General features: G+C 42.3%; 1 protein-coding gene and 1 long non-coding RNA gene across 4 annotated transcripts; one reads left to right on the top strand and one right to left on the bottom strand.

The window, feature by feature from the left end:
- Nucleotides 1–433: 433 nt before the first annotated feature.
- On the bottom strand, nt 434–14,127 carry LOC131825335 (uncharacterized). 3 transcript variants are annotated; one of them, XR_009351208.1, is made up of 4 exons: nt 13,758–14,127; nt 2,228–2,269; nt 1,699–1,759; nt 434–967 (listed from the first exon to the last, which is right to left on the bottom strand). It is a non-coding gene; the product is annotated as an uncharacterized LOC131825335 (long non-coding RNA). The 3 variants fall into 3 exon arrangements; XR_009351207.1 differs by having other exon boundaries at nt 13,780–14,127; XR_009351209.1 differs by lacking the exon at nt 13,758–14,127 and adding an exon at nt 9,475–9,971.
- A 106-nt stretch (nt 14,128–14,233) lies between these two features.
- Nucleotides 14,234–22,680, top strand: ATP5PO (ATP synthase peripheral stalk subunit OSCP). Its single transcript, XM_059164656.1, has 7 exons — nt 14,234–14,351; nt 15,486–15,536; nt 16,535–16,645; nt 18,928–19,057; nt 19,812–19,924; nt 22,123–22,209; nt 22,499–22,680. Exons 1-7 carry the CDS (start codon nt 14,316–14,318, stop codon nt 22,610–22,612), a joined length of 642 nt encoding a protein of 213 aa, XP_059020639.1. The 5' UTR covers nt 14,234–14,315; the 3' UTR covers nt 22,613–22,680.

Here is a 22,680-nt window from a genome sequence, read left to right as displayed (position 1 = left end):
GTCTCCCTGCTCTGTGGGGAACCTGCTTCTCCCTCTCCCTCTGCTGCTCCCCCTGCTTGTGTGCCTGTTCACTCTCTCTCTTTCTCTCTCTCTCTGTCAAATAAATTTAAAAAAAAAATCTTAACAACAACAAAAAAGAAAAGATAATGATTACCAAAAGTGTCTCCGAAGTCAGGGATCAAGGCAAATTCTACACACAGGTAAGCTGGGGAAGGAGAAAGTTTGAGCTGATACAAAATACTTCTCCCATCAGACGGGGGTAATGCTTGAAATTTCCAAAACATTCGCTTCTTCGATTAAGACATCACCGATCCTTGTTAAAAATGTAAATGTTCTCTTGCAGCAACTACATATTAATCCATTATTAACCTCGAGTGCTTCAGCTAAACTTATTAAGTCGACTTGCCGAGTGAAAGGGACGTAAGACAGGTAATTACTTTTTACTCTTTATTAGGAAAATGTTTAAACATGCAAAACCGAAGGCAATCATATAATAAACCCTTCTATGTTCATAACCAGCTTCAACAATTATCGTCCTAAAACCAATCTGGTTTCATCTATCGCCCCCCCAAACTGAACTATTGTGAAGCAAATCCAAAACCTTTTTCATATTTCATGTGTGCATATTTTAGGACAAAGCTCCAAAATTGAAATACTGTTAACATTATCACAATATCAGTATCATACCAAAAAAAAAAAAAAAAGAGAGAGAGAGAGAGAGAGAGAGAGAGAAGAAACAACAAACAACAACAAAAAACAGAAAGAAACAATAATTCCTTAACATGGTCAAATATCTGGTCAGTAGTTAGCATTCAAATAGCTCCAAAGGAACAGTTCAGTTTTGAGGTAGAAGTAGCGTTAGGTCCGGTATATAGCAGGTGCTGGTTCTAGGTCTCCCAGGGGAAGAAGGGGCCACGGCATGACTATCATCCGTTTCATTGTTCTGTTTTGTTTTCCAGTTTCACGACTGTCAAGAGCGATCCACGTAAGGGAAAAGACATGAATGTGTAAGCCAAAATATGAATTACTCTCCCTATCAGCCAATGACACTCACCAGCTTCCCCCAGCTGTCATAAAAATAATTAAGAGTTAGGTTTCCTTAAACTGGCAATACTAGGACTTGAGTAGTTAATCCCATTGTGAAATTCACCTGATTAAAGATAAGCCAGCTGTACTTGCCTGAGCCTCAGTTTCCTTGTACAATGGAGGTAGTAACAGGGCATACCCCACAGGGCTCTTCAGAGAATTAATAGAAGATAATGTATGTAAAGCACTTAGAAAAGCTCCTGGCACAGTAAACCCATAAGGAACATCAACTATTATATCGTTATTCCCCGGTCTCCTTGGAAATCAAAACTTGGGCAAACCGATGCTTGATGAAGATCCTAATGGTCTTCTCATGGCCACCTCCTCTGCTTGACAAAACACTGAATCTGAAATATTTTAAGCTAGTGCGCCTCAAAGTGTACTCTTCAGACCACCTTCACCAACATCACCCCAAGTGATTATTTCAATGTGGATTGCTAAGCCCTCAGCAGTTCTTAGGGACGCTAAATCTTGAGAATTTCTGCCTTAAGTTCACCCGAATGTACAGTAACTTTCCGTTCAGAGGGAAAAGACAGACAGCGCAGTGTGGCAGAAAGAACCAGGGCCCCGGAATTAGGAGGTCAGCAGTAGAACTTGGCCATCCTCATTTACCTGCAGAATGGAACTGGTAACATCTTCCTTACTGGGGCCACAGGGAGAGCCAAATGGAATCCTGAAGATAGGCAAATACTTCCCATTAATCAATCAGCGTGTGGTATTACTTAGTTATGTTATTATCCCAATTCCAAGAACCTAAATATAGAATTCCTATTTGGTGCTTCCAAAAGCAAACCATGTGTTCTAACGATGTTCATGACAAAGGATCGTATTCATGGCAGTCTCATTCATTCATTCATTAATAAATATTTATTGAGGGACAGTTCTTTGCCAGGAACCGTGCTGGCATAAACCAGGGGGAAAACAGTCATATTCCCTGTCTTCTAAGCACTTAGAAGGCTCTGAAGTACCACAGGTCAAAGACCAGACAGGGTGGGGGCATCATAAAGCTCACAGAAGTCAAGAGCTAGAAAAGGACCTTCAAAGATACAGTTCCTTCACAGAACTGGTGAGAAGTCAGAGACCCAGAGAGGGGACATGGCTCCACGTCCCTTAGGGAGAAAGTAGCTAGAAAGGTACTCACTTCTTAGTTCTCGGAACTGCTCTTCCTCTGTGTTACTCTTTCCTGCACCAAGAAAAGCAAAGAAGCAAAACAAATACTGAGTTGTTTTTTTCTCCATGTCATCAGAATGAATCATTTGAGTTGACAGCAACAAAATTCTTCCCACTATGCAGAACTATTACATTTTTTTATTTCTCATTTAATTTAAAAGCAAGTTACAAAACTGCATACAGAATGGGATCTCGTTTTTGTAAAGGAGGTATCTGTGGCATACAGAGAAAAATGGCTATACAAAATAAAGATTATCAATAGATAGTTCCTAGGGGCTACAATTATGGACACTTTTTATTTTCTTCTTTATACTCCTGGAACTTTCTCAGAATTTTCTTAAATGTTCTACAAGGAACACAAATTACTTCTGTAACACCAAAAAAATGTTATTTCAAAAATAACATTGGTTTCTTTTTTTTCTTTTTAAAGTCCATGTGTTTTGCCTTTTTGAAACTAGAATCTAGTTTTCTAGAATCTTTTTGTCCAAATTAATTCCAAAAATTAAATGCAGTCTTCATTCTCCAACAAAAGAGATGTGGCATGAAAGAGTCACCTGTCGCCAGACCTCCTCTAAGATACGCTTTGGATTTATCCAGGCAAAGACACACTGTAGTCTTGAATTTGGAATCAATTGATCTACAAATATTTCCTGAACCCTACCAAGTTCAAGGAACAGCATTGTGCCCTGTTCTCAGAGGTCAAAGATGCACAAAACATGATCAGAGTCTTCAAGAAATTTGGGATTTCACTGAGGCGGGAAGACATAAAAATATACAAAGTTTAGTAACAAAACGTGATATTGAACAAAGGTGTGATATTGAAAAGCACATTGTGTTTTGGAGCAGCAAAGACTGTCCATCCAAGGAGCCATGGGAACCAAGTGGCAAACAGGAGACCGAGGGCAGTGGGGAGCCATTGAAGGTTTTTATTTTTCAGCAGGGAGGTAACCTAAGATCTGTGTTTCAAGAAGATTAAGGTCTGTAGAATGTACAATCGTATTTGAATAGAGGAGGAAAACAGCTGTAATATACATCAAGTGGAAAGGAAGCAAGGTTTTAGGTCTAGTTCAGCCACTAATATGGCAACTCTGAACCTGTCGTTTCTACTGCCTATGACTAGTTCCCTCACCAGACAAATGGGAGAACAGATTCGAATCTCTAAGCCCTGCCCAGCTGTCAAAATTCTTTAGTTCCATGATCCAAGCAAGAGTTGCAGTGGTGAAGAGAGGAATGGTCTTACTCTAGCAGGTGCCTCTCGGACAGAGCTTCTAAGTCATCTCAGGCACCAACAAAATAAGGTCAGATACTCCCTTCTTACTCTTATTTTTAAGCCCTTGGGTGGTTTTGCAGCAAATACTTTCTTTTCACGTGTTCTAATGAGAAATAACCTATATACCATAAAATTCACCCTTTTAAAATAGACAATTTAGCAGTTTTTCACATATTCACAAAGTCATACAAACCTCACCACTGTCTAAGTCCAGAACATTTTCATCACCTGATAAAAGAAATCCTGTGACCGTTAGCAGTCACTCCCCACCCGTCCCCAGCTCTTGGCGATCACCACTGTACTTTCTGTCTCTGTCAATTTGCCTTTATGCGGACATTTCATATAAATGGAATCATACAATCTGTAGCCTTTTGTGTCTGGTTTTGATCATTTCTTTCATTCTATTATCAATATCTACCCACATGGTAGCCTGTATAAATTCATCCTTCTTATGGCTGAATAATATTCCGTTGTATAGATAGGCCACATTTTAACTGTTCATCCATCGATGGACATCCAGGTTTTCTCTACTTTTTGGCAATGCATTAATGTTATGCTCTTATTTTTCAAGGAAAAGCTATCACAGGAGCTGCCACGGCTTGAATTTAAAAAGAAGTGGAAATTTGGGATGGAGGGAGGGTGGTCACTCCTGGACAGTGACAAAACCATTTTCATCCACAGTAACTGTTGTAGACATTCATTCCAACACCTTTTTCCATAGATAACGCAGGGGTAAACAAAATAATTGTATCTCCAGAGAGTGTGTGACTTTAAGTGAAAATTTTTGAGCAGCAAAGCCCATTCCATGGATTTAAAAATGCCACAGGATTAGGGGATAATCTTTAGCTTTCATGTTCTGCCAATGAGAGAGAATTGAGTTTGTAGATTCCCAGGCATGACGGAAGTAGCGTCTCAGCCTATGTGTGACCTGCTTTTCACTCTGTAAACAACCAATTCAGACCCAGGCATTTCAGAGTTTCAGCATTTCTTCTCCTTTTCCCACAGTCCAGGCTGTGAATTTCCTCACTGTATTTTTAGGAGCAGGAGAAACATGAAACACCACTGACCTGCCGATATCCGTGTTACAATGTAAGACCCAAGATGACCTTGTCTTTTCCTAAATCAAACTGAATGAAAAATAAGACCAATAAAATATTTATCCTGTTGACATGAGACCTCTGAGTTTAGACCTTCCGAAGTGCGGGGGGCTGAGAGGAACGGGAAAAAAGTAAAACTCAGCTGTATGTTTCCTTCTTGTGGTCCTTTAATAGAATTTCAAAATTATCATACCAGTCAGAAAAAGAGTAGAGCATTTGAGAGCTTTATCACCGAGGAAAAACATTTACTAAGCACCTGTTGTGTGCCAAGAGTGAGGAGTTCCATGGTCTCTTGTAATCTATTCAAAGAGAGAAGATCTAGCCATTAAAAATCACCACAGTTTGCTGGTGGCTTGGGGGAGGAGAGAATGGAGAGTAACTGCTAATGGACATGGCATTTCTTGTTGGCCAGACGAAATGTTCTTGAATTAGACAGTGGTAGTAGTAGCACAACCTCCTGCAGATAACAACCACTGAAATGTACATTTTTAAAGGGTATACAAATATATGGTATGTGAACTATATCTCAATAAAATAAAAAATGGAAATGATGATAATGCACATGGTACTATTAACAAAAAGAGTGGAAAAATGTCTGGAGGTAGGGTACAAGACAGGTCTTCTTTCAATCTCAGGTTGGCTCCTGAGAAAAAACTGTAGTAAACTTCTCTGCATTTGTTGATGCCCTCCCCAGGCTCTTTCCACAGGGCCCAGGTCTCCCCCAGTTCCCAGCTTGTCCTGGCTCAATGGATACCCCTGTGTACTGACTCCATGGAAGTTCTCGTAACTACTTTGCCCCCAAGGATGTGTTTCAAGTGAATGCTGCCTGGCTTACAACGTGATTTGGAAATATGCTGCTGGCTGTGTTTTATGCATTTTATCAAGTGTTTTTTAACTTTGTACTAGCTGCAACCATGAAGGGCACAGTTTTAGAAGGTTGAAGTTAAATAATAATTTCACACCAGGAAACACTCAGCTGGGGCCACCTATCCAAAGCTGCCTAGGTGGTCAATATTCTGGAGCCCTGGAGGTGGAGTCACATCAGGAGGCTGCTTAGTGGCCACCTGGAGAGTTGGGGGCTGGACAATATCACAGTTGAGCCCATGGACTCTTGGAAGATGACTGGCCGTATAAGCTTGCGTGTGTTCATTAACCTCGCTAGACTTCAGTTTCCTCTTCTGTCAAACAGGGGTGATCATATCTATAGGTAACCCACAGGGTTTTGAGTAAATGAGTCTACGGTGCTTGGAGATATGGCTGGCATGCACCACTTAAGAAACGGTGGCCACTATTAGGAATATTACTACTTCTTGGGCTGTTGCTGACTGTCCTTAAGGAAGGAAGGTGTTTGCCATATCTAATGTCTTTCAAGGAGGCTGGCAACCTGATTGGGCACATTTCAATTGTCAACCCACTTAAACTGTTGCACTCTAAAATGAAACAGTGAGGTTATGGATCCTGGAGGAACTTAAGTCAAATTCCATGATGGAACCAACAAACGAGATTTTTGCATTTTGACATTGCTCATCAGCTGTAGACTTTAAACTGCTTAAGCCCAAGTGCCCACTCCTCACAGGTTCTCAAAGGCTGGTATGGGATTGTCTGTGTCAGAACCATGTGGGGTGCACTTGTTTAAAATAGGAAATTGCCAGGCCCCACCTAGAACTGCTCCCCATGAAGGCTTGAGGGAATAACTCTGCATTTGAAGGAGCTCCTCACAGCCTCTTGGGACAGCTATATGTAGAAGAATGAAACTCGACCATTCTCTTACACCATACACAAAGATAAACTCAAAATGGATAAAAGACCTCAACGTGAGACAGGAATCCATCAGACTCCTAGAGGAGAACATAGGCAGTAATCTCTTCAATATCAGCCACAGAAACTTCTTTCAAGATATGGCTCCAAAGGCAAAGGAAACAAAAGCAAAAATAAACTTTTGGGACTTCATCAAAATCAAAAGCTTCTGCACAGCAAAGGAAACAGTCAAGAAAACAAAGAGGCAACCCACGGAATGGGAGAAGATATTTGCAAATGACAGTACAGACAAAAGGTTGATATCCGGGATCTATAATGAACTCCTCAAACTCAACACACATGAAACAGGCAAACACATCAAAAAATGGGCAGAAGATATGAACAGACACTTCTCCAATCAAGGCATGCTGGAGGGTAAGTGAGAGCCATAGCACTAGATTTGGGTCTGCAGCCCAAGTGCCTACTAACAGTGCCAAGCACACGGCAGATGCTTAAGGCATCTTTGTCTTAATAATAGAGAAAAAAAGACAGGGTGCCTGGGTGGCTCAGTTGGTTAAGCATCTGCCTTCAGCTCAGGTCATGAGTCCAGGGTCCTGGGATCGAGCCCCACATCGGGCTCCCTGCTCAACAGAGAGCTTGCTTCTCTCTCTCCCTCTGCCTGCTGCTCTCCTTGCTTGTGCTCTTTCTCTCTGTCAAATAAATAAATAAAATTTTTTTAGAAAAAAGAAAACTAATGAAAAAAATTTATGACTCAGTAAAAATCATGGAAAAATAAATAGGTGGATGAATGGATACTGGATGAATGAATAGATGGATAATGAATGAATGAATGGATGGAAGGATGATGGATGGATGATGGAGGGATGGATGGATGGATGATGGATGGATGAGAGATGGATGATGGATGATAGATAGATGCATGCATGGACAGATGAAGCAACCACGTGTATCAAGTTTCTTTGTTCCTCTTTATCATGTTGTTCCTGAAGAGGAAACCATTAACATTTATTGAGAGAATTTTTTTCAGGGTAAAAGCAACATATGACCGATGCTAAAAACTTAGAAAACACAAAAAAGCAAAAGGAAAGACAAATAAAAATCACCACTCAGAAATTACCATCCTCAACACATTCGTGTAGTTCCTTCTGGTCTTCTGTGTGATGCATATAAACACAGGAGTGCTTAACAAAAATATCATCCTATTATAACCCAGTACTCTCTGAGCCTGCTTTCTTTAACTTAACAATGCATTAAGAATATTTCCTCAACTCAGGAAATTCTTTTTCAGCATAATTTTAGATGGCAGCATAGTATTCCATCATAGATATGCTATGATTTATTTCAACCCCATCCAGTCATTGAATGTTCAAACTCAGTAATTAACTAAAAATGAAATGTACATGTCGATTCTAATTCACATCTTCAGTGGACATCTGTATTTTTCTAAGTTTCACAGTTGATTTCAATCAGTAGCCAGGATTGATGGCTACTGCCCCCAAAAGCCTACTTCTAGAATGTTCTCGGGAAACTTTTGGAGTTAAAACACAAATAAGGAAAATTTCCATGCCTCAAGAACATCAGCAGACCTGGATTATGTAAACTCTGTTGATTTCAGTGTGCACAGCATTGTCACAGATGACAAGAGGAAAAAGCAGGTACTATTATATCGTCACAAGGGGACCAATGTGTTTCAGCGCGTCCAAGATGGCACCAACTTCATCTCTGATGAACAACCACTTGGAGAGCCACACAGCGATACTCTGCCAACTGGAATGATTTATTTTTATCATTTCTTTCCCTTTCATTGCTTCAATTAGTTGCCAAGATATGACAGGAGGAGCTTGCTATCTCTTTGGGGCTCAGATATAGAAGAAACTCCTATAAATTTAAAGACTCAAAGATTAAAGAAAGCCCAGAGTTTATAAAATTAGGTGCAATTTCGTGATTTTGATTTTTTTTAAGATTTTATTTATTTTATTTGACAGAGAGAGAGATCACAAGTAGGCAGAGAGGCAGGCAGAGACAGAGGAGGAAGCAGGCTCCCTGCTAAGCAGAGGGCCCGATGCGGGGCTCGATCCCAGGACACTGAGATCATGACCTGAGCCGAAGGCAGCGGCTTAATCTACTGAGCCACCCAGGTGCCCCTCGTGCTTTTGATTTTTAAACAAACACCTGTACCAGTTTCTTCTGGACTATAACAAAGGAAAGGTGATTTCTAAAAGTTAGGAACTGGGGTGCCTGGGTGGCTCAGTGGGCTAAAGTCTCTGCCTCTGGCTTGGGCCATGATCTCAGGGTCCTGGGATCGAGCCCCACATCACACTCTGTGTGCAGCAGGGAGCCTGCCTCTCTCTCTCTCTCTGCCTGCCTCTCTGCCTACTTGTGACTTCGGTCATATAAATAAATAAAACCTTAAAAAATTTTAAAAATTAAAATAATAAAAATAAAAGTTAGGAACTGATGCAAAGGGAATTGACGACACACCCCTGAAGGCAGAATCCGTCTTGGTTGCTCTCATTCCTGCAGCATCTGTCATGATCTAGAGCACAGTGAATGGTTGTTAAATGGATTAATACTTGAGTGAATGAATGAATGAATGAATGGATGAAGGGATGGTTCTCTATCCCATTTTAAGCACAATAGAGCACAATAGAGAGGGTCTGAATTACTCAGCTTTCCTGCAGATTTGGTATTAGTCTCCAAAGACCAGCCCCCTCATAACTCCTGTATTGCCTAAAAACTCAAATAGGTAGACCTTTTATCCAGCAATCCTATGCACAGGATCAAAATCCACCAAGCTATATCACCACTCCTGTCTCCCCCTAGAGAGGTACTCAGTTAGCAAAATGAAAATCTTCAGGATCCCTTACCACATCTGGCTCAAGGGGCCATCTGCAAGGTCGCACTAATTCATTCGCTGCCGAAACTGTGGCTGCATTTAAACCCAGGGGTAGAAAAAGCTTCCTTTATACTCAAATCACCTCCCCTGCGCAGTTCCCAGCCCCGTGGGACTGGCTGAGGCCACTGGCCTACTGGGGTTCTTCTGCATCTCCTTTGCTCTGAACTACATGACCCGAGAGGCCCAGCCTAACTTACCAGGAACCTCAAAGCAAGCATTCCTCTCTGGGTGCTTTCTCGCTGAGAAAAACAACAAATGACCGCTCTGGCCCCGAGTTTGATGGACACTCCCTTGCGCAGTACATCCCACTTTGGGATCCAGAAAGATCACAGCTCTCCCCTGGGCTGTTCAGAATCCCCCCGCACCACACACCCCGGTCCCTGTTCCGCCAGCACGTCCCCTCCAGTGGGCATGCATTCCTTGCCCTAAACTTTTACTTTCGCTTTTACTACAGCCAAATAATTGTGCAAAGAGGGGGAAAAAAAATGGGTAATTTCCCCCCCCTTTTTTTTTACCATATAATTTCCTGTTTCCCGCCAAACTCCAACAGAGCCTCTACTGTTCACACGTTTTTATTTGCACCAAAAATACATATACTCTTTTTTTTTTTCTTTTTTTAGGTAAATGGTGTTCAATGCTTTCTTGTTGACCAGTAGGTCGTGAGAGCTGATGGTTGCTGCAGGAAGCCTGAGGGCTGAGGAGGCCCAGGGAGGAGCTGAAGGGACATGAGAGGGGCGAGCTGCTGTGGCTTCTGAGACTGGCTTCCACACTGAGGCCGGGCAATGGGAAGGAGAACGGTACTTGTCTGAGCCCAAAACACACGCGGCCGGCGGGAGAGCATCTCCCGGGGACCATTTTGCGGGTCAGACCTGATTCTTGCTCGCTGGGTGAGCACCAACACTGAGGTCTGAGCAAGGAAAGCTCTAGAAAGAAACTGTTTCTGAAGCCAGAGGCTACGTCTGCAACGTGAGGAGATGGCTCCCCCCAGTGTCAGGATGGTTCTTCAGAAACCCAAAGGAAACTAAGCCAGAGCCATGACCTTGACTGCTTCAAGGTGGTGTGACCCACAGGCCTGGAAGAGAAGGGGAAGGAGGAGGCAGGTGCCCAGCTTGGGGGGAGAGTTGACCCAGAGCCGGTCCTCCCTCTGTCGCCCCCAGATCCTGCGTTCAATGCTGCAAACCCCCAACACAGTTTTCTCCAAAGATTCAAAAAAGCGACATGCACAGTTTTCAAAATAAATTCACTGGAGAACAGAACCTCCCCGCCCCCAAAAAGAGAGAGAATTGATGCAGAATTCAGTCCAATATAAAGAAATACACAAATAATGCAAATATTTCCCAAGTCCTTTCAGTGTCACAAAATGTGTAGGGGAAAATCATATTACCATGCTTTGCTCTAAAGATACCAGCCTCAGTAGGCATTTGGCAAAGCTAAAGAAAATGGCCCGAGGCTGGAGGAGTCAATGCTAAAGCAAGGAAAGAAACCTTGAAAGTGCTCTGGTTCACCTTGGAGGCTGGTCCTTTACAGAATGTATCTACTTCAAGCCATTCCCCTTCATGTCAGAAGTTGAGTGTTACTATAAGTTAGGACAGTGTCCCTCTCCTTTATGGGGCACATAAGAAAGTGACAAGATCATGCAGCTCTTTTTTATTTTTTCTGATTATGGTAATGACACATTCTCATTAAAGAAAAATACAAAATATAGTTTGTAATTTTCTTCCTCGGTGTCCTTAAATATTTTCCATGTCGTGAAATATTTTTTGAAAATCTCATTGTAATGGTTGCACAATGTTCTACTTTTAAAACCTTTCTTTAATGCTAAGACATGTTTCCTTTTTTTTTTCCTTTCCTGTTTTAAAGTGAAACAAAATAGAGGAACATAGGAGAAAATAAAAAGAGAGAGAGGGAGGGAGGCAAACCATAGGAGACTCTTAACTCCAGGAAACAAACTGGGGGTTGCTGGGGGGGGGATGGGGTAGCTGGGGGATGGCCATTAAGGAGGGCACATGATGTAATCAGCACTGGGTGTTGTACGTAACTGATGAACCACTGGATTCTAGTCCTAAAACTAATATTACACTAGATTTTAACTAACTAAAATTCGAATAAAAGCTTGAAATATTTTTTAAACAGTGAGTGTAGTAAACATTTTGAACATTAACCTTCATTCAGATTTCTGAGTTTCTGGGTCAAGGGGAAAGTCACTTCATTTGTTGAAACATGCAGTTAAGGGTCTCATGACCCCAGGCCTCTGTTTTCCATGCCAGCATATGGTGCCTTTGCAGAGGAAATACGTCTGGGAAAAATATTTGTTTTGAATTGAAACTCAGCGTAAAATTTAAAAGTTGAGATTTGACGTTTAGGTTTTGTTTTCACAACTTTTAAACAATTCAAGGTTATCCAGAGAGAAGGTACTATAAAAGCAGCATGCTAAGTCTTTTCCCTTCTTCTACAGAATAACATTTTTTTTTTCCTTTCCAAATTCCCTATTCTTGCAGAGCAGAAATTATGGCAGTCACACAGCAGGGAAACTGCTGGCTGTTTGTCCACGAGGGTTGGCATCTGGGACCCTGGCCTGTCACTACAGTGTTTTGCCTGTGGTGAGAGTTCAGCAAACACCCACCAATCCAAGAGCAGGTGGAAGGGAGGTTGAAATGCAAAGACATCAGGCTTCAGGGCTTCTGCTGTGTCTCTCCCATACTCCAAATCACCAAGATGTAAGCAGTATACACCGGCATCAGACTCCTATGCTCAGAAGTACATCCTGAGACCCAGGACTGTCATTTCCTCCATGAGCTGCCTGAAAAGGATCTGAGAAATTTCCACACCTACAAAGTGGGGGAGTACCAGACTACCTAATCTTAGAGTTGTCCTGACACTCAACATGAAAATGAAACCATCTATGTGGTCTAAATGAGCCCTAAAACTCAAGTAATCACATTAAATAAATTAATCATTAAATAACTCTAAAATTCAGATAATCACAAACTACTCTGATTGATGGTCACATCCAAGGGGCTGGAGAGCATTGGGAGTAAATATTAAGAAAGTGGAGGGCATCTCCCTGGTGTTATGCAACCTTACAGTTCACTTATAATGATCAATACAATAGAGAGTCTAGAATTTTCCAGGTATGTCTGGCCCCAGAACTTTTGATTTGCATCACATCTAATAACACCCCATATTAGGAAACATGGGTTTGGGGGTTTGATTTCACATAGAATATAAGGTCTCTGAAGGCAAGCACTTTGTTCTGTACCCCGCTGTATCTTCAAGGCATAGAAGAGCTGCCTGCATATAATAGGTACCCAATAAAATTTACATTCATTGCATAATGAATATACTTTCCATTAAGCTAATAGCATCTGAAAAGAGTTTGCATAGTGAAGTGAAACGTGGTTTTTCATGCTCTGCTAGTAAAAGTGTAAATAGTTTAAGATTTTTGAAAAGCAGAAAGTATGGTAAAAGCAGCCTGGTGAAGAACTTATAAAGGGTTCCTACCCTCTCACCAAGTTGTGCTGCTTCTGGAAATTTATTTGGATGTTATTCTAAGTATGAAAAAAAAAAAGTTTGCATTTAAGATGCTCAGGAGATGTAGTATTATTTAAAATGGAAAAAAAAAAAAAACACCTGAAAATAATCTGAATTATGTTCAAAAATCATTGAATAACTAAGATACAGAATATCCACTTGATGGGTTATTCTGTGCATAATATGCTTATGGAAATGATGTAACTTAGAAATATTCTTATATTGTAAGCATGTATTCACAAACCATATATAATTTAGTATCCTTTTTTTTCTTGTATTAAGGAAAAAGGCAAGAAACTAAACTATATAGGAATTGCAAGCCATATATGTAATAAATGCATATATATGTATATATATATATATATGTTTTAAAAATTCAGGGAAAAAAAACTAACATTGAGTGCTACTCTGTCAGGCATTTTGTTCTAAATACTTTACATACATCTAACTTCTTTATTTTCCCAATAATCTATAAGGCCGTCACTATTGCAATTGCAATACTCCGTATAATACTGGAAAAATGCTGGGAGATAACACACCCAAATAGTGACAACAGCTGCCCCTGAGTGATCGAAGAGACAGCAACTACACTCCTTGTACTTTCCTGCATTTTTACAAGTGTTTCGTAGTGATGAGAAAACTGCACTCTAAAAGGGTAAGTTAATGAATTAATCTGTGTTCCTATAATATATCTGAACAGGAAAAAACTTTTTAATTGCCCACAGGACCCCTTTATTTCAACAGGGAACTCCGGTCCGTGCTCTACTCGCCAGTTCTCTTCTATACAGAAGGGAAAAATAAAAGGAAGCTCCATTTAGGGTGAAATACGTTGAAAATCGGCTATTTTTACGAATGCACAGAAACTGACCAAGGCTACTGTTGGGTTTCCAGTTTCAACGTCGCATTTGCTCAAACCCCAAGATAATCTCGGATAATCACTCCGCCCTACCCAGAATGAAGAATTTAGTCACCAGAAGCTCACACGCCCTCACAAATCAACGAGTCAGTGGTGAGATGTGGAGATAAGGGTGTGGAGGTAGAGGAGCAGTCAGGGCCCAGGCACTGGACAAGAAGAATCCGCACCGGCCGCGGGAAGGTTCGTTTCTTTTTCTGCAGCGGGAGGAACTGTCCTTGATACACCCTTTGGAGCGGTAGGAAGAAGGGGTAAAAAGATGCTAATAAAGCTAGCTATGAATGTGAAATTGATCACATGCCACCTATGTATCTAAATGGCAATTTAAAAACTAGGGACACTAAATCCGTCCTACACTAAGGATCACTTAGTAACGCAAGCATTTTATCTTACGGGGCTGTCGGAGCCCCCTAGCTCATTGGGTCCAACCTACTTCTAAAGACCACAAATCCCAGCCTGACTGCGTCCTCTGCGCATGCGGCCTGAAGACCTACGCCTACATTTCCCAGCAGGCCGAGCGGCTACGCTGACGCACGCGTGCGCCCTTGCGTCTCTCCCTCTAATTCGGGTTTGACCTACAGCCTCCTGGACAAGATGGCTGTCCCAGCAGTGTCTGGCTTGTCCCGGCAGGTGAGAGAACGGACGTCCTGAAAACTAGCGAGACGATCCCTCCTAGGGTGAAACGTACCAGGTCGTTAAGGGCCACGGGGTGAGGCCACAGCTGGGGAAGCGTAGCCGCCATTCAGCGTTGTGGGGCCCTGCAAGTGGGGGCAACACACAGGAGCTCAGGCGGCCCTTCCTCCCTTCTGTGGAAGCTCGCGGGGCAGGTGGTGCAGGGTGACGCGTGCCTGACCTTGGCGACCCCCGAGTACAGCCTCGGGAAGCAGGCAGCTTGAGGAGCAATGGAGGGGGGGCCGCAAAGAAAGGACACGGCCCACCCCTAAGTCACTTAACTTCTGTGGTGGTGGTGGTGGTGGTGGTGGTTAAACCGGTCAGGGGTCACCAATAATGCGAAGGATTATTTGCAAAGCCCATTTCACTTTTTTATAAAGAAAATGAGACGGAAAGGTTTAAATGACTCGTCCTTGGCAGCTCAGCCAGGAAGGGGTAGGTAGAGCTGAGATTCGAACCCACAGTCACGCAGAAGATGAAGTTGGAAAGAAAATTCGTTCTCTTTATATATAAACTAGGTATCAGCACCATGCTTTGCATATCGTGACACCTTGCAGCTTAGGTAACTTGCCTGTAAGCGATAAGTCTTTTCATCCCCACCGCCAGTTAGTATAATACACAACAGAACTGAAATTATTTACAGGTGACCCGGGCTTTTGCAGATTTTTTAAACAGTGGGTCCCAGCTGTGTTCCTTGGTAGACAAAATACATTTCTCAGAGTGCTGCAGTTAATCTTTATTTTCCTATAGCATTTGGAGTCTAAGAAAGTGACATCTCGTGCACATCGTGATTGCAGTCGTCCCATTTTTTATTAAAATCCTTGCTCATGGGTGGTAACATAAACACCAAAAATCTTGTGTTTTTTTGAAACCTGCATTTCAGCCAGATTTGTGTTCTCTCTCTTACCTGGATGCCCTAGCCTTTCCTTGTTCCTAGCAAATGAAGGACTTGGTGGGAAAGCAGATTTCCCAGGCAACTCGGGGTGATTCTTCAGTGGGGAAATTGACTTCTGGGTAATAAAGAGCAGCTCATGTAACCTACGTGATGATGCTCAGAAACTAATAATTTAAAATGTTTTTATTGTTTTGAAGGTGCGATGCTTTAGTACAACCGTGGTCAGGCCGTTTTCCAAGCTCGTGCGGGTATGTCAACTTTTGTATTTGTAATTAACTGTAAAATAGATGAAAGTGTGTAAGTCAAACAGCAGTACAATTAGGGCATAGATTTTTGTATAAGTACTACCTAAACCTTTCTGCATGAATTAATGGTTTCCAAAATGTGACGTGTGCATGGGGGTAGAGAATGGAATAAGTTGAATGCCTGGTGTGTGACAGGCCTGTGCATTACCTTTGTGAGAAATTTCTTAAAACCCCATTACAGTGATGGAAAGTAACCAGTCTTCCCGTTTACAAAAAAGGGAATGGACTCTGGGAAAACCTGCCTAAGGTTACTCAGCTTGGTCTTAGAGCTGGACTGGAACTAGATCTTTCTCATTCAAGGCCTGAGCTTTCCCACTACAACCATATCGCACTGCCAGGCATATGTAGTCATATATTGATGATGGTGTGTGGGGAAAAGGCTACAGTGTCTTGTGAGAAATCGTTCAAGCTTGAGGCACTCAGTAAGTTGCTAAAGAGCTCTGTGAAACTGAGCATGGGTGAGGAGGCACTGTAGGGGGAATTTATAATGTTATTATGAAATATATAAAAATACCCTGGTGTATGCTTGATAAATACCTGTTTTCTTGGCTCTAATGTGCAAAACGGGCTTCTATCAGTGTTTAAAATCTCCAGTACTTGGAAGTGACCAGTTACTGAGTTCCAAGGAAGCATAAGCTCATCTCAGAATTAACGTAACTGATTTCTATAGTTAGAGCTGAAAAGGACACCGTGTTTCCTCAGCACCTTGTTTTAAGATGAAAAATACAGAAGCTCAAAGATTGAGTGACCCGGCCAAGGAGACAGCCCTGATTTGTTTGAGAATTGCCCTTCAGAATAGCTCCTTGATGACCTGTTTAAACTGTTTTGTGCTTTAAGTGATGTCATTTTTTAATATACATATTTAATGCTCCTCTTGGTAATATGATGCTGTCTTAACTGGTTTTCTTTTACTCTTCCTCCCCTACCCCATCCTTTTAAAGCCACCTGTTCAGGTATATGGTATTGAAGGTCGCTATGCCACTGCTCTTTATTCGGCTGCATCAAAACAGAATAAACTGGAACAAGTAGAGAAAGAATTATTGAGAGTAGCAGTAAGTAGCGTTTCTGTTCATTACTTACTAAGTTTCCATCGTGTGTTTTTTGCTTTAATTATCTGACCATGTATCCCTAATGAGGTATATCCTAAAAGACAATGGAGTACCCCAAAAAGGGGAGGGGGAACGGGTTTTCTGTAACCATGTTGGTAGTGAGAGTAGTGGGTCTTACTATTCTGAACCTATTGTATAATAGATACAGGTAGAGCATATCAAGGATATTGTTATTAGGAACCAAGATTTGGGGCTAAGAGAAGAAATAGAAGTCCCCTTTGAAAATCTGTCTTTGTATTTCAGGTATTTCCAAAATAGTCTTTAGAAAGTGTATTATAACCTTCTTTACCAGGAATTTATTTTCTTTATGAAGCCTTTCCTCAGTTTCAATTTTCATTTTATTCCCAAAATGTGAGAGGAAAATGACCAGAGCTTGCCGAGCAGCAAAATTAGGAAAGGTGTATGGGCTCCGTAATGATAATAGAGAACTGACAAAGATCATGAAGCTTACAGGGGAAAGTTTATTTTTACGTTTTTTTTTTTTAAATAAAAGGAGTAATTAGTTGAATTAACAGAAGTCTACTCTTTAAATTAAAGAGGAGAATCTCTGCTGTGATTTGAACTCCGTTTTCTAGGTAACAAGTTCTGCCCATTTTGTCGCTTCCCCTTCTCTTTTCGCTTTGTAGTTGCCACCCCCGACAGTAAGTTCTAGATGAAAGAAGAAGAGTCTAATATATACTCTCTCCAGAAAAATTTTTGCTCTTTTTTGGTTTTATGTTTTAAGAAGTTCTTATATTCTTAATCTGCTTATTTTTAAAGATTTTTTTTTTTTTATCTTACTGTTTGGGAGAAAAAACCCTCACAGGCTAGTCATGTAGGATAATACTTAACATATTTTGTACATTTTTCATTTTAAGCTTTTTATCGGAACTTTTGTCCTTGGCAGACAACGATTTAGCTCTCTGTTCCTTTTTTGTCCAGTTATGTCCACAGGTAGTGCTTGCGGCCTTAGTTGGTGTGATTACGGTCCACCCAGAGCCAGCAGCCTTACTGTTGGAGACGCTTGGGAGGAGGGTAGCAAGAGCAGGCAGGATCACACATGGGAATTGTTGGAGGCGGGAATGACTGCCCACTGCTTGCCGTTTACGCCCATCTTAAACCTGAACGGTGGTGGTCACGTTCATGAGCCTGACCTGGGCTGTGGTCATTAGAATGGGATTTGACTAAAACCTGGAAACCAGTTAAGGTGCAGAGACATAGAAAGGAGGCAGTTACCTTAAGACGCTGTAAAACATTAGTGTTTCAGTACTGGCAGGAAAGGGTGGTGCTACGCAGATGCCGTGAGCTGCCCGCTGGGTGATGCAGCAGAAAAAGATGAGAAACATGAAGGACTGCATTCCCCTAACACCAGAATGCTCTTTCATTTGTGTAACTCAGCAGTTTTTAGGGGGAAATATTGTTTCTGTGGAGTCACTCAAATTGTTTTAGCCTGACAAGCAGCCTAGGTTAGAACCAGAATTCCAGCCAGGAGCCTGGGAGAAGGGGCTACTGGAGGTATTTAACTGGAAGGTGTCCAAATGGAAACAGGCCATTAGTTCATTGAACTCTGGCCTGATACTGAGAGGAGCAAGGTGCCAGAAGCTACCCTGGGTCACTGAAAACAGACATTTATGAATTAACAAAATGGAGATGCATGGCGCAGGGGCGGTGGGGGAGGTGAGTCTCTGGTAGCTGCACTCCCACTATTTGTCCGCTTTCCCTCCCAGCCGGACTGAGGCTTCTCTGGAAACACCAGAGGTCTCACGGGCTCTATAAAAGGCTGGACGGAGTCAGAATCAGTCTGAGACCGAGAGGCCCCCGGAAAGTGCATGACAAGGAGGCCTCCTTTGCCATCAGACCTCCTTTCTAGGTCTGCACGTGAGGTATTGGCATCACTGGCCTCCTCATAGTATGTGAAAATCTAGAGTCCTACCTGCATTAAATAACATTAGCATAGGCAGTCATTGACTCTTTTGGCTGCTTAGTTTCTTTTATCTCTCTTGAAAAGCAAACACAAATTTAAGAAACTTTATATAAAGTGTTTTTAAATTTTTTTCAAGAAATACCATTATATCCTGGGCAAAATCAAGGTATGGTATTCTCAAAGGCAAAGAAAATTACTTGACTGTAAACTTTTCTTCATATGTGCTTGAGTGCTCACTTCATTAATGAAATACGTGATTCATAATAAAGTATGCTGTGACAGCTAGAATCATTAATGCTGTAATATTTTTTGGTACTTTCAGCAAATCTTGAAGGAACCCAAAATGGCTGCTTCCATTATGAATCCCTACATCAAGCGTTCCGTGAAAGTGAAAAGCCTAAATGACATGAGCACAAAAGAGAGATTCTCTCCTCTCACATCCAACCTGATCAGTAAGTATTAGATCTTTCCCACTGAAGCCCCTGAACATCTTGCTACCAGAAATGGGGTCCATGGACCGGGAGCCGTTAGCATTGCCTGCCTTTTGGAAGTGGAAAATCTCAGGACTTAGCCATCCTGCTGAATGAGAATCTGCGCCTTAACTAGCTCCCCATGTGAATTAATTGTGCGTTAAAGCTTGAGGAGCACTGTCCAAAGCATATTAAGATGTAAGAAAGTAATTGCAGTCAGTACTTTTAACTTATGGAGAAGACCAGCGGGAACCATACCAAGAAAATGGCTTGGAGCCAGTGGTTGTGACTCTGTCCTTGAAGACATTTGCATTCATTGGTGCATTTGGCTTGTTTTTTAAAGTCCCTTGGTCAACCAGAGTATGAGCTCCAAAGAAAGTGCGTTCATGTCGTCATCTTTGAATATGGATCTATGTCAATTTGAGGTTAGACTCCAACCAGAAGTAAGAGAGTCAACGTGGCAAGCTGTGAAGAAGGCAGCCGTTGCAGATCTGTGAGACCCTCCCCCCCATACCCACGCTACTAATTTAGATGTGAGTCAGTGCTGGTTCTTTTCAACACTGAGTATACTTTTTAAATAACGAGTTGCATCCTCTTAATTCACATTCTTGAAGGACGTCGAATATGGTATTTTAAGACTACAAATCTAAGCTTGTTTTTGAGGTGAATATAATATCTCATGAATGATCTGTTTCGAGTGAGGTTCATCTTACAGAGACAACCTTCCCTTTCCCAGATTTGCTTGCGGAGAACGGTCGCTTGGACAACACCCCTGGAGTCATTTCTGCCTTTTCGACCATGATGAGCGTCCACCGTGGGGAAGTACCATGCACAGTGACCACCGCATCTGTAAGTGGCAGCCTGGTGCCGCTAGATTTGCTTTGACATGTCATGAGTCACATTTTGCATAATGAACAGGAAAAAACGGGCTGAAATCCAGAAATTGGTAAAGGTGACTTGTCACTTAGGAGGTTGACTTCAGTTCTTGTACAGTTCTGCTCTGGAAGGGCCAGTGTATATCTTCTTCGTGCCTCCCTAACCAGTGACCACTCAGAAGGACCAGACTGGTTAAAAATGTATTGGGAAGTAGTGGTTATTTTCCTTTACTAGTTGGAGATATTTTGTAAATATCTTAAGTAGACTCTTGAAACTGGGGTGTCTAATTTTCTGTGGTGGTGAATGGGAGCGTTGAGCACATAGGCCCTTTGATCTCGTTGTGTTGCTGAAATGGGCCATAATGGCAACATTTTTTTGAAATCTTCTGTATGCTTGGTACTTTATAACTTATTATTTTAATAGCAGAGTTCCATGTGAGGTAGAATTATCCTTATTTTATAGATGAGGAAACACAGGAAATTAAGCGGCTTGCCCAAGGTGACTATGCATGCAATCAGGATTTGAACATGGGCCTCTCTTGCAGAAGTACATGTTCCGTAAGCTACACTGCGTCCCCAGAATTAATTTTGTTGATGTCTTAAATACCTGTTTCCTTCCTACTGCAGTTCACTTGCTACAGGAAAGCAACCTGTGGGGCTTAATTATCAGCAGAGGATGGTAGATTGGCTTGGAATACACAACACCTGACCTTGTCTGGTATTTCTGGTGTTTACAAGATACTCTGACTCTCCAAAAGAGCGCAAAAAAGAGACATTTTAGCACGTAGTAACATTTGCACACTTGTAGCTCCGTAGTTGGTGCCACGGAAGCACATAACTGGCCGAGAATCAGCACAGCTCCGGCCTTCACCCCGGCGCACTGGGACCGCAGCAGCTCTCCCCAGCGGGAGCCCGGGCGAGGCTTCACCCGTCAGGTGGTCACACCGTCCCCGTGGCTAAGCCCTGGTGCAGGTCACTCAGAGATATAAGGACGTGATTTCTTTAAAGGTGCATATTGTTGTAAAGTTTCTTAGAACCAACTGTTGATAATGCTTTTGAAGCTTTTGAAGCTAAAACTTATTGAGTAAATAGGTTTCCAGTGTTTGAAAACAAAAGGAAAAAAATCACTTCTTGATTAATAATCAAGAGCTTCTCGCTGCCCTGAATCCTCTAGATTCCAGGAGATGGTGGGTGTAAAATGCCCGGCACCTAGTATGCGTCTCAGTGGAAGGTGTGCACATACTTCGAAGTTCTCCCACCTTGGAAGCTCAGTGAATAATGTTTTGATGAAACACCGATCGACTTGGGGCACCTGTGGGCCTCAGTCAGTTAAGCGTCCGACTCCTGATTTCAGCTCAGGTCATGATCTCAGGCTTGTCCAAGCCCCTGCTTCAGGTTCTAGCTCAGTGGGGAGTCTGCTTGTCCCTCTTCCTCTCCCCACCCCCCCCCCACGCATGCACGCTCTCTCCTTCCCTCTCTTAAATAAATAAATCTTAAAAAACAAAACACTGATAGATTGTTACAGCACCACCCCTCACAAGAGACATTGTTAGATCTGTGCAAAGAGAGAAGACTTTTCTGCTAGTTTTTGGACTCCCAGATGTCGGGGTGGGGAGCTCAGATTTGTGACAGGTGAGAGGCCTCTCCTTCAGCCTGACTCGCCCACATCTCACCAGGAGCTAGAGTGGGTTCAGGAGGGGCTGAACTGCTGGTGTTCGCTCTGTCAGAGGAGAGGCCAGAGCTGCCCCCCACCTTCCCTGGCCCTCCCCGAGGCTCCAAGAAGGTAGGGGTGTGCCTCTAGAGCTCCTGCTAACTGGGGCTTTGGGGTTCTAGGACCAGGTTAAACTGCAGCTTTCCATCTGGGGAAATAGCTGCACAGAGAAGAGGCTGTGTCCTCAGGCATCGTTCACGTCCGGGTTTTCCCCTGTGCCTGGGTCTGAGCAGCACTGCTAGTTCCTAGCACTGCTAGTTGCTAGTTCCGGGCAGCAGAGACGGGGAGGGAGCTGTGCTCACAGGGCTCCGGCCACTCCCCGATGGCTCCCCGGCCGCTCCACACGGGGATTCACCAGGCCTGTCTTGTGGGTATGTGCCAGTGAGATTTTCGGCCTTTTACTGTGGAAAGTTTCTGTTGTGCTTTATTTAAATTTAAAGAGTGGTTTTGTCCCTTTCTAGCCTTTAGATGAAGCCACTCTTACTGAATTAAAAACGGTCCTCAAGAGCTTCCTGAGTAAAGGCCAAGTCTTAAAATTGGAAGTTAAGGTAGGTTTCTGATTATGTCTGGTATGTCTCCTCAGGTTGTCTGACAGTTTAATGGCTATGGAAAGAGAAAAATAAATCTGATGATATACTCAGTTGCTTGTACTAGAAATTTTATATTTTCCACTTAAATGATTGCAGATTCCAGGCACAATTTGACTTCTGCTTTTCTCTAGATGTAATTGTAACACCCTGATTTATGCAGCATGTAGACCTTTCAAAAGCACTTTTCATCTTTCTGTTTGATCAATGAAATGTCAGTGCTTTTTCATGTTTCCAACCTGTGTTCTAGACTGATCCATCAATCATGGGTGGAATGATTGTCCGTATTGGAGAGAAATACGCTGATATGTCTGCAAAAACCAAGATTCAGAAGCTGAGCAGGGCCATGCGGGAGGTTTTCTGAAAGTGCTGATTTTCTGTCGGTGAAAATTCCTAAACTTGGAGCAACAGTAAAATGCTTCCTGAATAAAA

Source organism: Mustela lutreola, chromosome 2, assembly GCF_030435805.1.
Source record: "Mustela lutreola isolate mMusLut2 chromosome 2, mMusLut2.pri, whole genome shotgun sequence".
NCBI classification, from domain to species: Eukaryota; Metazoa; Chordata; class Mammalia; order Carnivora; family Mustelidae; genus Mustela; species Mustela lutreola.
The sequence above is the reverse complement of the archived record's forward strand: the minus strand, read 5'-3'. Positions and strand labels throughout refer to the sequence as shown.

Coding starts and splice junctions, on each gene's coding strand:
- ATP5PO (XM_059164656.1), top strand. CDS start 14,316: ATGGCTGTCCCAGCAGTGTCTGGCTTGTCCCGGCAG. Junction 14,352..15,485: donor TGTCTGGCTTGTCCCGGCAG/GTGAGAGAACGG, acceptor ATTGTTTTGAAG/GTGCGATGCTTTAGTACAAC. Junction 19,058..19,811: donor TCTCACATCCAACCTGATCA/GTAAGTATTAGA, acceptor TCCCTTTCCCAG/ATTTGCTTGCGGAGAACGGT.